This window comes from Alligator mississippiensis, chromosome 1, assembly GCF_030867095.1.
Source record: "Alligator mississippiensis isolate rAllMis1 chromosome 1, rAllMis1, whole genome shotgun sequence".
Taxonomy (NCBI): Eukaryota; Metazoa; Chordata; order Crocodylia; family Alligatoridae; genus Alligator; species Alligator mississippiensis.
The window spans coordinates 317,665,948-317,680,081 of NC_081824.1; the positions used below are offsets into that span (position 1 = coordinate 317,665,948).

Below are 14,134 nucleotides of genomic sequence, written 5' to 3' on the forward strand. Positions count from 1 at the left end.
TGCCGGAGATCCACTGCATGTGAGCTGAGGTGCACTACACTGCGCTGCATGCAGTTGTATAAGCGGCGAAATGCATGTCAGCGTGCAGAAAATGGTGGTGGTGCACTTTTGAATGAAAGCACCTCTGGTCTGTTTTGGTGCAAAAGTGCGCTGCTGCCATTTTCTCAGCACTGACATGCATTTCACCACTTATACAACTGTAAGCATCACAGCGCTGGGAGCTTTTCAAAGTGACGGGTGCTGCAGCACTTGCATGGGTAAAAATGCCCTCTCTGTCTGCCCCAGCTACTCCAGCAGTATCTGTAGCTGCTTCTGTAGGGACTGCTGCTCCCTTCCTTCACCTTCTCTATCCCCAAGCAGTCCCTACACAATAAATTTAGGCACATTAATTGGACGTGTAGACATGCCTAGTGATAGTCATGTCTGATAGGGCCTAACAAAACAGGATCTAGCTTGGCTATAACCTTTAGATACTACCAGAATACAAATGTTAAAGAATAATTGTAGCAGGAATTAGAGAGAGATTCTTGCTGAGTTCAACAGGCTTCAGAACCCATATTAACTCTCCTTACAGCTCAGTTTTTCAGGGACACTGAAGGTTTGTGGGATTACAATCCCAGGTTCAAGGCATGAGGTTTCTCAGCAGCTGCACAGATAGTTACATCATAGCAATAGACAAGTTGGTTTTTCTTTAAATAGAGAAGGGATCTTTCTTCTTTGGAGGGATCCATCACCCTTTGCCCCATTGACTGCCTATTATTCCCTTAACATTGTAAGAGAAGACATGTAAATCTTTGTGCACTGAGTGCATATTATTAGTTTATTTTTCAGGGTATATTCTTTCAGGTCATCTAGCAACCAAGTTAATCTTCCCCATTTGTCCAGTTTTGTTTTGTTTTTGTGATCACATTTAGCATTGAAATAAGCTCTTCACATTTCCCACTCAGCTGACCTACATTTATGCTCAAGAGATTCCTGTTGTTGCGAGGTGACTATTTTCTCTTTCTACAGAACCTTCCTGCTTCTACAGAGGAAGAAAAGGAGAAGAAGCTTCTCCCAGGAGCCAAGAAACTTCCAGGCCCTGCTGTCAACTTATCAGAGATTCAGAATATAAAGAGTGAGCTGAAATTTGTCCCCAGAGCTGAGCAGTAGTAGAAACAAACAGGTTAGTAAAAGATTTTTTTCTTTCTTATTCCTCCAGGAACAACTGGGTGTTCCAAAGCACATATATGTCAAAGGAAAGCTTTCTGTTGACTTCTGTAGGCTCTGAGTCAGCCCTTACATTTGAAAGAAGTATATAAAGTAGAAGCATAAAACTAAGATATAAAATAGAAGCATATTCCACTGGAATCCTACAGCATTTAAAACCCAACATTTTAGTAGAGTACCTGGGAGTTTGCATCTGAATATTTTTGTCATGTTCTAGCCACATGAACAAAAATCCTCTGCTATCCTGAATACTGCAGTCAGCCAAGTTATTTTCTCAGAAACATACACATCCCTGTCTGTACAAAGCATGAGTCAGACTATACAACTTATATATATGATCTGCAAAGAAATTAATTATAATGCAGGGAAGCTAGGTTAGCAAGTTTTCTTTGCTTCCTTTAGTATAACATTTAACTCTGCTGATTCGAAGATAAACACCTAAGCATCTGTGATTAGTGTCACAGCTTTATTAAAGGACAAAATCATTATTTTAACAAAGACTTTAATTTTGAACTAATTTTTCATCCGATTTCAAACAAGTCCTGCAAATCTCTCAAAATCTTCCCCTATCGTCTTACATTATGAGTTTCAGAGCAATGATAATCCATCTCTATCAAAGGAATTATTGCCTAACTCTCTTCAAAAGCCTGTATCAGTTAGAGATGCATCAGGCAGCAACAATGAGAATTCATTTCTACAGTGAGGGGCAACACAGAATGCCACTACAAATAGAAAAAAATATTTGTGTCACATAGTATCTTTCTGAACAGTACATTTGCCAATTATTTCTATTGAAACAAGTCCTTTGTATCCTGGAAAAAAAGGCAGAAGAGCCCCATGTTAAATAAAAGAAAGGCATCTGGAATCTTCTATAAAAGCACATACAAGAAGAACAAAGGAATATAAAAATATAATGCAGAAGAATTTTGTAACCACAGAATGGCACAGTACCAGGGGCCTTGAAGGAGATGATGTGCAGTCAGGGCGATTTGCTCTGAAAAACATACACGATACCTTTCATTTGTTTTTATGTACAGCATAAATATGTCCACTTTAAAAAATATACTCAGTTCTTTATTGTTTATACCCTGCTGTTTCATAATGTTCTAGTGATTTGAAAGAAACAACAGAGACTCTTTCTTCAGAAAACTTGTGAAAAAGGAAATTAACATTTTGTAAAATATAATATTATAATCATCAGACTAAAGCAGTGCCCTGAGAAATATGAATTTTTAATGCAGAACTTTAAAGAGATTTCCCTCAGCAAGAAAAAATCAGACATAAATTTAACCCCAGATTAATTTCAGATCACTGTTAGTCTCAGGGTTTAGAAATTGTTATCTTATAATTAGTCTAGGGAGGATCAGGCAATGATGTTTATCATAGGCACCGCAGTTCATTCAAAGACAATACAGTGCTACAAGGGATAGCTACCCAAACAAATAGTCTTTAAAGCTCTCATATCATTAGGCAGCAAAATGGTTTGGCATTGCAGTTCTTCCTCCTCAGCTCCTGACTTTCTTCTGATGTGAGAAGTAAGGATTTTTTGGTAATATCTTTTCCTGGACCAACTATATAGTTGGGAGAGATGTTAAATAAGCTTTCAGGCACAAAGTGGCCTTTCTTAGGTCTGGAAAATAAACAGAGACAGCCTAAGCTGAATACCAGATAAAACAATGGCCTTTATTTAACTCCATTATGTAAATGAAAATAGTCACTTAAAGAAGTGGGAGAGGACCGTAAAAACATTGAATATAGAAGTAGCCATAAAACAAGTGAAAGGCAGTTGAACTAGATGACCTAATTATTAAGGCTGTGCGAAATTTTGCCGGCTGTTTCAATTCACTGCCATTACAACTCATTTCAAGCTCCAAACAGCAAAATCAAAACAAAATGAAGGGCCCCGAAACAGCCTCAAAACAAAACAAGGGCAGTCGAAATGTTTCAAAACGTATCAAGTTTCGAAGCTGCAACTGGGCTTGCCTGCAGGGAAACAGAAAGTAAAGAGAGGGAGGGGGAGGAGGGGAGAAGGACTGCTCTCATATTGACTGTGTAGCTGACCAGCGACCATCATCCTTCCCTGAGGTCCCTTCCAACCCCAGTGCTCTGGGGGAGAGATGGAAAAACAGCATAAAAGGCAGCATTGTTCGAACTGGCCTGCTTTCTCCCTTGGGGTCAGTTACTGGGCTATCTTCCAGAAGCTCAGGAGCATTAGACAACAAAGCCTACTACCGTTGATTTGATTTCCTACTTGCTAGTCTAGCAAGTGAGATTCCGCAGTACCTTTTGCTTTCTTTCTAGACCCTTTTATTTTATTATTATATTCACTGATGTATTCTTTTCAATTTCATAATTATATTGCATATTATACTATATAATTTATATAAGAAGGCACATATACATTTATATATGTTTATTTTTATACATTTATCTTGCATATTATACTATAGAATTTATATAGGAAGGTGCATATACATTTATATATTTGTATAAAGGCAAGACACTATGAAACACACCATGAAGTTACTGGAAAGGCAGCTGGCAAGCCTTCAGGGAGGGGCAGAAGAGGAGGTAGAGTGAGAGGTGTAAGTTCCTCGCCCCCCAAACTGGGCCTCTTTTCTACAACAAGCAGGCATGAGGCTTCCACTAGTACAGGCAGCAAGGAGAGGGGGGCAATGCCAGTGCCACTGCCTATGCCTGAGTCTGCATCCCTCCAAGAGCACCAGCCATAGTTCCCACCCCCTGCCACGACAACAAGCAGCAGCAGCAGCACCAGCATGACAGTCTCCTCCACCCCCATTTCAATTCCCATGCTGAGCCTTCCAGTGCCAGAGGAAGAGCTGGATCTGGATCTCAGTGCCCTAGCAAGAGAAATTCTAGGGAAAGAGGGGGAATCAGCTGAGTTTGTGCTCCACACCCCTCAAGTTTCCCCTAGAGCCAGGTCTCATTCCCCAGAAGGCACTTCAGAGGAGGCTGAGGTAGAGGTTGCAGAGGCAAGCGGCTTAGCTGAGTCTGCTCCTTCTGTTGTTGTTTCTCTGCCTGCTGAAGAGGGGGAAATTGCAGCATCCACACATGCACCCTCACCCGAGAAGCAAGCAGGTAGCGTCAAAACACATGAGCACCATGGGGATGCTGATGCATCTCTGCAGGCACCACCCCCTGCCCTTGCTCCTCCTCAGCCTGGCACCAGCGGGAGCATGCCCAAAGGGAAGTCTCCCTTTTGCTTCAAAGCCCTCATCCCCCCAAAGGAGAGGCAGGTCACCCTGAAACAGTGGAGGAAAGGCAGACAGGAGGGGGCATGCTTCAAGGGCGAGTGAGATCACTCAGAGCACTGGAGAGATGCTTGCTGTGGATGGCCAGCCCTTCTCCTTAGTTAAGCAGCCAGGGTTCAGGCGGCTTATGATGCTTGTGGCTCCATCATACTAAGTGCCCGCACATACCACCTTCAGCAGGATGGTGGTGTCCTCCCTGTATGAGGCATGCAGGGAGTACTTCAGGGAGGAGCTGCACAAGGCAGGTCCACAGGTGGCCTTATACTTCACCTCAGACATCTGAAGTAGCTGAGTTGGAGATTACACCTACCTCTCCCTTACAGGGTACTGGTGCAACCAGTCAGGCCATCAGTGGGCTCTCCTTCAAGCCGAGGTGATGGATGAGTCCCACAAGGCAATAGAGATCATGGAGGCCATGAACCACTTGGTGCAGGGGTGGCTCATTGGGCAGGGTGAGTTCACCCGTGGGTTCATGGTCACAAACAATGGGGCCAATATATTCAAGGCCATCCGTGATGCCAACTTTGTTGGCATCCGCTGTGTGGCCCACAAGTTCCACCTCATTGTCAGGGACACCGTGGAGGGGGACAGAGTTGCTGGTGACAATGCCAGGACCACCAGCAAGCAAACTTCAAAATGCAGTAAGGTGGCAGGCTACTTCCACGGGAGCATCAAGGGGAGCAAGATGCTGCAGGACAAAGAAGGAAAGCTGAACATCCTGCAGCACAAAATCATGCAGCATGTGGAGACACGGTGGCACTCCACAGACCTGATGCTCAACAGGCTGGTAGAGCAACAGAAGGCCATCCATGAGATGGCCTTGTTTGGGGAGATTAGAATCAATGGCCCCCTTAATAGAGCTGAGTGGGATACCATCTCCCAGATCTTGATGGTCCTCAAGCCCTTCCTTGAGGCCATCAAGACCCTCAGCACTGGCAATGCCCTCCTTAGCCAGGTGGTCCCCGTAGTGAGGGAACTTCAGAGCCAAATGGAGAGCTTCCAGGGGATCAGTGTTCCTGACTGGGGCAAGCTGCTGTCACCAGACGTGCAGGCACTGGTGAGATGGCTGAAGGAGGGCATCAGGAAATAGCTTGATCCCTTGTGGTCTGGTGTGGTCCACATGCTGGCTGCCATGTGTAACCCAAGGGTGAAGGGCAGCATATGCAACAGCCAAATCCTGAATCAGTGGACAGAGGTGCTGGTGAAGAGAGTCAGGGAGGCAGCACGGCAGAGTTGAGGGGATGTGGAAAGGGGGATCCACTGTCCCATGCTAGCATGCCATTCACCAGCCAGTCTCCTCTTCCATCACAGGCACTGCCAATGTGGGCCAAGGGCATGGTTTCCATGGTGGGGTCCAGAGGCACCAGACCCCACCATCAGGCAGGTAGCACTCAGGTCTTGGTATCTTGTCGAGGACATGGAGCCACTGCTGTGTAATCCCTTGGCCTACTGGACAAGCTTCAGCCAGATGTGGCCGGATCTGGCTATGGTTGCCTGGGAACACCTGTCCTGTCCACTGACCAGTGTTCTGAGCAAGAGTGTGTTCAGCATTGCTGGGGATGTAGTGACACCCTATCGTATCTGCTTGGATCCTAGTTTGGTGGAGCACCTAGTGTTCTTCATGGTGAACCTCCCGCTACTGGGGTTCCCCAAGCTCCACCTGCAGACAGAGTGAATGCTGCTCTCCTCACTCTGTCCATACCTATTTCCTTTTTTCATTTTTAAAAAACCATTTAATTCCTCACTCTCAGAGCTGGAGTGGGCACTCGCTGCATCACCAGCCAGCAGGGCAAGAACATGTCCCTGCTGAGCTTCTGTGTCAGGACAGACTTGGGAGGTATGGACTGGGGCTATGTGGAAGGAGCAGGTCCCAGGTCCTGGGCATGACCACTAAAACTGCACTCTGCCAGGGTTGGGAGGCCTGGTAGGACTTCTGGCAGTGTGGCAACCCCAGGAAATGCCAGGACTGAGGATCTGCCTGGTGAAAGGTGGGTAGGAAGTGCCATAACATCCAGCCACTGCACGCATGCACACAGTCCTGGCTGGGGAAAGCCCAGACCCATCACGTCTTTGACAGGCCTGAGGCTTGCTGGTTGCAATGGAGTTGTGAGGCTCCAGGTGAGCTCAGCTTAGCTGCCTGGGATGCCAGCTTTCAGGTTGAAAAACCCTTCATCAGGCTGAGAAAGTGCCTGCAGTTAGTGTGTTTGCTGGTCCTGGATAGAAGGAATAGTAAAGAAGCCAGAGGCTGGCCTGGCATGCAATGCAGGCAAGCAAGCAGTAAGTGAAAATGGAAATAGAGGCGTCAGGGAGTGAGGGACAGGCTGGGGTGGGTGGAGGAGGATGTAGCAGCATGGGTACAAAGTGGAAAGGTACCTGGGAAGTCAGATGTCTGACAGGTTGCTGTGTGTCAGAATTCCACTATATTGAGTCCACGAGTCATCGTACCTAGGAGGTTGATGAAGTGCAGTTCATAGGCTTGTCTGTCAAAAGTGAAATTCGGGCCGCAGCCAACAGCAATAGCGGACCATCCACAGATGCTGCTGCCTTTTCACAGGAGGTGCACCGCCAGGCTCAGAGGGTGCACATGCACCCATATGCACCCCCTATGCATTGCCAATGTTGGCAGGCTTTATGGCCTCATCAGGAGCTACCATGCCTGCTGTTTTCACCCCGCTACACCTTAACACACACAGAGTCACTCATGTCATGAGTTTTGCTTGTCAGCAGCCTGTGCTGCAGTTTCTCAGAAACCCCTGCACCTATCTCCTTGCAAGCTGGCAGGCTTTGTGGCCTCAGCAGGGGCTACCAAGCCTGCAGTTTTCACCCTGCTGTACCTTCAACACTTACCAGCAACACAAGGTTTGCTTTCAAGACTTTGAGATGCAGTTTCCCAGAAACCCCTGCACCTATCACCTTGAAGCTTGGCAGGCTTCATGTACTCATAAGGGGCTCCCATTCCTGCTGTTTTCATCCAAATCTTCCACAAAATGACAAAGTTATAGGCAGCCCACTACCCCCCTCCTCCAGTCTTGCTGGTGCCCCTCACTCCTGACCTGCAGCCCCTGCCTCCTCAGCCCCGATGGTGCCTCTCACTCCCGACCCACAGCCCCTGCCCCCACAGTCCCTATGGTGCCCCTCACTCTCAGCCTACAGCCCTCTGCTGGTGCCCCTCACTCCTGACCTGCAGCCCCCTGGTCTCCCAGCTCTGCTGCCCATGCAATTCTCTGTTGCCTCCAAAGAACACACTCACCCCCTTCCCCCACCTCCCAGTCCCTACCCTGTTGCAACCTCAGTGCTGGCAGGCACCTGCCCCCCTCACACACTGACCCACACACACACATGCACACTCTCTCTCTTACTAGCCTACAGATACTGGGGCACATGCAGAGGCATGTGGTTCCCCAGCCTCCAATTGCCTTTCCTCGCTTCCCCCAGTCCTAAGCAGCTCCTGGCTGGGGCAAGCTGGGAAGTGCCAGGAAAGCAAAGGCAGAGCAAAATCCTGGACATTTGTGGATATTTTAAAAAACTGCCTGGATGGAGATGGGAGGACCCAAAAAGAGGACATGTCCAGGAAAACCCGGATGTATGGTAACCCTAGTTTAGTCGGAATGTGACCTAATAAGGGTGTTCAAGCGGTCTGGGATTGTGTCATATGCAGTGCTTGCTTTGGTCAATCTGGGAGTCATGCTACATGTGGCAACTGTGGGATCTACATGCAGTGCAGGTCCCAGACTGCCTGGAGCTGGGACTATATGCACCACATATCTGAGAGCACCCAGGCAGGCCCCATGTGCGATGTGTTTCATGGAGTGGTCAGTAAGTATCCTGGTCCCTGCTCATGGTGTTACTCCAGGTCAATTCAGACCCAGGGGCAGCATGAAGGGTTGGACAGCAGGACTTTACAGGCTGGATCTAGCCTGCGGGCCATATGCTTGGCACCCCTAAATTAAAGAAACTGGCAGGAACCTAGGATTTACCATACTGAAATAAGACCTGATTTTCAGGACTGAATAGAAACCAGCAAGCATCTGTGGGATAATCTGCCTGAGACAGGGAGCCTGGGGCTTATCACTAAGGGGAGAGAATGCTGCAGTTAGGACTCAGGGCAGTTGAATTGAGGCTAGTTGTGAGGGGGGGGCAGGTAGCCAGGGATCCTTGCTGCCTAGGCAGGGAGCTGCATTGACAAGAGGGTTGGGAGCCAGTAAGGCTCTGAGGGCTTGCAGGGAGGACGTTGCCCAGAGTGGAAGAAGCTTTGTGCATACAGCCAGCGAGCTGGGGTTAGGTTGGTACCCAGTGAGGGGATTGTTTTGTGTTATAGTCTAAGGGCTGAAGAGGGAAGCACCTGCAGCCAGTCAAGAGACCACTACCTAGAACAGGCTGACTGTAGGAGGATTGGTAGTGGTGAAGCCAGCTAACTATTCATGAACTGGCCACCAATAAAGTCAAACGGCCAGCTGCAGGCAGAGACTTATCCTGAGAGGATAACTCCCTCAGAGAGACGAAACAGAGTGGTACAGTATTTCTCACCCGTGGGTTGCAACTGAAAAGTAGGTTGCAAGAATATATGGAAGGGTCCCAAACAAACTTTAAAAATAGATTCTCCTTTAAAGGAGAAAAAAGTGGGAAACTGACTTTTCCCTTGCAAGCTGGCAGAGCTTCAGCCTGCAAGGGGCTACTTGGGCTCCCCCTGCCCCACACATTGCGGGGCTGGGGCCTGGGGGTAGGGGGACAGAAGGCCAGGAGTGAGGGGCACTGGGTCAAGACGGGCCCATGTTTACAAATGGGTCCTGGTACAAAGAAAGTTGAGAATCATTGGGGTAGCAAACTGTACCCAGGCAGACAGGTAGCAAGGGATTGCAGGTTACTGAGCTAAGCCCTTGCTGAGAAAGCAGGCAGGTCATCAGCCACAGGAAGGAAACACCTATGGGGAGCTGCAGGGTCACAGGACCACATGGGGCAGGTCTTAGGAAGCGCATAAAGCCAGTGCATGAGAGCAGACAGGCAGTCTGGCCCTGCAAGCTACTGGGGAAGGAGCTCCAGAGCAAAATGTCTGCAGAGGAGGGTATGGCTGGTCACTGAGCTGCCTTGGAGATACCAGTAAGGCTCTGAGGGCTTGCAGGGAGGACGTTGCCCAGAATAGAGGAAGCTTTGTGCATACAGCCAGCGAGCTGGGGTTATGTTGCTACCCAGTGAGGGGATTGTTTTGTGTTATAGCCCAAGGGCTTTTAGTTTTTGTTACAGCCAGGGGGCTTACCTTTTGAGTATAATTTATATTGGTGGTTCAGATCTGGGGCTACTGGGGAGGTGGAAGTCCCAGCCATGCCTATGGGGCATTTGACAGCCTTGACCCTGGCCAAGGGCAGGGCTCAACTTGCAAGAGTAAATAAATCTGGCCAGGAGCCCAGTGCCCGAGCAAGGTGAACCAGGGTCAGAGACTCGCAGCCAGGAGGGTCAAAACTAGTGCCCAAGAGGGGTGAGGATTTACGGCCAGGGGCCTGCAGCCCAAGAGGGGTGAAATTCAGGCCCAAGAGGGGTAAAAAGCAGGGTCCCACCCAAAGCAGAGGACAGGGGCTTGGGGTCCAGAGCTATTGAGAACCAACAGGGTTGAGGTAAAAAAGAGCTGGACCTGAACCATGGGCCAGGGCTGGAGGCTTGAAGCCAGAGGAAAGGGAGGCTGAAGTCTGGGAAGTCTGGAGCACTGCGGCCTCTACAAGGGACAAAGTAATGTACAATAACCCCTGCGAGGCATGGGCACAGCTATAGTAGAAGTTGGAGGCTGTGAATAGCCCATAAGGCAGTTGGTGCCCTGGGGCCCCATGGGCCAAGGAGGGCCTATCTAGCGAAGGATTGGATTTTGGCTAGTAGGGTCCAGGAGGGAATCCACTGGTGAAGGAAGGATGGGGGCATGTTCTCAGACCCTCACACAGTTTCCCTTTAAAAATCAACCATTACATCAAGACATAACAGTTGAGTGGAAAGGGAGGGTACCTAGAGTTAGGGCAAGGCAGTAGCCAACTGGCCAAAGGGGATGCCACTGCTGTCTCTGGGGCCCGGTCCAGCTACACTGCCCCAACAGTATGTCTCATCTTGCACTCCAGCAGTGAGACTGGTATCGGCACCCTGACACATGGGGTAACATTGTCGATTTAAAGACATAACTCAGTTTAAATTTAAGCACACAAGGACAGTCAGCTATGGAAAATTCTCTTAAGTAACCTTAAACAATGTAAAGTTGCCTCCTCCACATCAGTATTAGCAATCTATCCAGTTCCTAAAAGACTCTCAGCTCACCAGAGATGGAGTCACTTGAGAGAAACAAGTGCCTTTGGGTTTTAAGATTCTCCATCTTTGATGTGTATATATCAATTATTTATAACAGATTGTTTATTATCTGAGTATGGCACTGAAAATAGACATTGGCTTGCCTTCTGATCATTCTCTTGTTTATATCTGTACTAAAATATAATTTGTTACCCAACACATATTGCCTTTAAGCTGCAGCTTTGTTGGGAGGGTTTCTTTCTTGCTTTCTCTGTGTTACTGTTTCAGATAGATTCTTCAGTTACCATGTCTTTCATCCCTGTATTTAAATAGACCAAAAAGTCTAGGATGAAATACAGTAAATTAAGTCCTAGGCACCTTCTGTAATGAGCACATCCAATGCCTGGGCTTGTAGAAGAACTCTGACATGCACATGAGTTGTCATGAATAAACCAGCATAGCCATGGAGTTCCAGATGAAGGGGAAGGAAAGGGGAAACATCCACTTGCCTAAGCCTGAGTAGTCAGGATTGACACATGGAGAAGAGGGTCCATTCAGGGATGGATAGAATGAGATAATGGAAACCTCCCTCCCCCCTGATCTCTGTGTACTAATTAAAATAATTTCATTTTTGTTATTTCCACCTCCAGACTGAACTACAGTTTGCAAATCTGCATTTCCCCTCCCCCTATGCATATGTGCGCATGCACACACACACACACACACACACACACACACACACACACACACACGATATATGGCTGGTGGATTTGATTGGTTATGAAGTTGGTTTACTTCACCAACTTCATATCCAACCCTCCCACAAGTCACTTGGGCTTTGGAGTACACTGAGTCCCACAGAGCTGGTTCCCTGGCATGGGGTTTTGAAATCCTATTCTTTTTCTACATTGCTGAAATGTGACAGGCAGGTCCTTCTACAGCCAGGGTGAGGGAACATGACTCTCACTAAAAGATGCTGCACATTGCAATAAGATGTATGTGTTCCTTCGTACTTAGGAGGGAGGTGGGAATGTCAGACAGATAGCACACTAAAGGAAAGCAGAAAGGGGCAGGGGGTTGTACAATACTGGGCAAGTATGTAAAACAAACTATATTGAATCATGTTTTTGTAAAGATACTTGTGCATTTACTCATTGATAAGCTTTTAATTAAAATAGCATGTTTTATGACAAGAATCACACTGAGCCATAGGTACATACAGATCTAGTATCCCTTTGGCTTGAACACTGTCTGTTCTGTCATCTGCCACCACTGAGAACAGTCTCCATCCTCTTTGTAAGCAACCTTCAAGTAGTTGAAGACTGGTATTAAATCCCCCGCAGTCTTCTCTTCTTCAGACTAAATAACCCCAATTCCCTCAATCTTTCCCTATAAGACATGTTCCTCAGCCCTCTAACTATTTTTGTTGTCCTCTGCTGGACTCTCACCAATTTGTCCACATCCTTTCTGTAGCCAAGGGGCCAAAATATGTAGTCTATTGTCAGTATTACCCTGTCCGTGTGTTCAAAAATCATGAGTTAGACTTCCAAATCATGATCTCCCAGTATTTAAAACACACATGCACATAAAATAAACTAAAGGCTAGGTTTTTTTAGTTTTTAAAGTAATTTTTTCAAACTTTTCTCTGCAACCAAGAGGGCTAAAGGATGTCTTTTAAAAATGAAAACTGAGATTCCAGGAAATCACTTGACTCCTATAACTAGAGCTCTCAGTAAAATCATGAGGGTTGGTAAAACCATCAGACTTATTCCTAGCTGGTTTAGTTTTGAGTCAGTCACCCCAAATTTTCTTTTAGAGAAAAAGTTATTATTTGGTTTCTCATGAACATTCATGTCCGATATTTCCAGGATATGGAGATAATGAGTTAGGTCAATGCCTATAAAGCAGACTTACCACTTACCAAATGCATCTGTGAGCCACTGCTATACAGCTCCTGTCCCCTTTTCAAACAAAGAAGAGTTTTCCTACAACACCAATGTCGTCCTATTGGTTGAAAAATAAGAAGTGAAAAAGAAAAGTCTGGGGTCATCTGGCTACCTGTAATCCTTTGCACAGGTGAAAGTTAACTTGTATACTTTGCACAGAACAGGAACTCCAATATGAGCCACTTAGTTATGAACCTTCCTGGATTAACTTAAACCAGAGTCCCCCAGCATCCCGGCATGCTCTCTGGGCTGGGCTCTCTGCTCCAGCTCAGCAGGGCCAGCCCTGCCCCTCTGCTCCTCAGCAGAAGCAGAGACAGGCAGGGGTGGGGGTCTGGCCAGAGGGGTTTAATTCCCCATTCCTTGTCCCACTGGCAAGGACCTGAGCTGGGTCTGCTGGGGCTCCCCCCATTACTGCAGTAGCTGGCCGCCATGGCTCCTGAGGCAGAGGGGGCAGGGAGGGGGTTTATTCTCCTTTCTACCACCACTGCCCCCAGAGCTTGCTCCCTACACGTGCACCGCCCCTGCGCTTGCTCCCCGCTTAGGAGCAGCAGCCCCTATCATAGTGTTGGGGAGCATGAGCCCCTTCCCAGCGGCGGTCCCAGCTGCAGAGCAGGCAGACTGCATGCGGCAGCACCAGAGCCCAGAGCTCTCCAAGCCCCTCCCAGCACTGTGGTCTATAGCAGATTTCCCCTCCCTGCAGTGTGGCCCCACTGCTGGGAAGGGGCCCTTGCTCTGGAAAACTGTAACAGGGGCTGCTGCCCCCATCACGGTTGCTCCCCCTTGCTGCTTCAACAGCTGGGTGGGGGCAGGGCCAGATGCCACTGACAGGGCTCCGTGGGGCGGGGGGGAAGGGAGTGGGGTTATTCCCCACTTTGCCCCTGGGGCACTGCAGCAGGGTCTGCCTGCTGCGGCCACTGCTGCTGCTCAGTCTGTGCTCGGGACAAGTGGCAGAATAAGCTCTCTCCTGCCCCGCCTCCCTCCAGTGTCTGGCGGAGGGGGTTTATTCTGGGGCCATGGCAGCCTGCTGCCGTAGCAGCAAGGGAGGAGTGCCCCTCAAACCCAGCTCAGCTCCCTGACGATTGAACAGGAAGGGGGGAATTAAATCCCTCTCTGGCCAGTTTAGCCCAGTCTGGCCACGCCGCACCCAGCACAGCTTCCCTGCAGCTGAGGGTGCACTCTAGTGTTCCCCAGTTCCTGACCTGAGCAACTGCAGGCATGTGCAGGCATTGCCTCAGTCCAGAGGGAATGTCTGTACTTTTACAAACCAGTTCAACCTAGGCAGGTTAAACTAACCTGCAAAGGTTGAATCAATTCAGACTCCGGCTTTTTGAATGTCTGTCCCTAGCCGAAGAGATTAGTGTTGCAATTTTAGCCATAAATACTAACTGCTCTGGCACCTTCAGAGCAAACAGTAAAAAATTACAGAGCATTTTGCTGTACAATAGG

General features: G+C 48.1%; 1 protein-coding gene across 2 annotated transcripts in view; it reads left to right on the plus strand.

The window, feature by feature from the left end:
- SMPX (small muscle protein X-linked) overlaps nt 1-14,134 on the plus strand; it is a 79,738-nt gene that overhangs the window by 35,914 nt on the left and 29,690 nt on the right. For both annotated transcript variants that reach the window (XM_059726484.1, XM_006263973.3), the window contains one exon: nt 1,012-1,165. In XM_059726484.1, coding sequence (XP_059582467.1) covers nt 1,012-1,152 — 141 coding nt within the window. In that variant the 3' untranslated portion in view covers nt 1,153-1,165. The remainder of the gene's footprint in view (nt 1-1,011; nt 1,166-14,134) is intronic.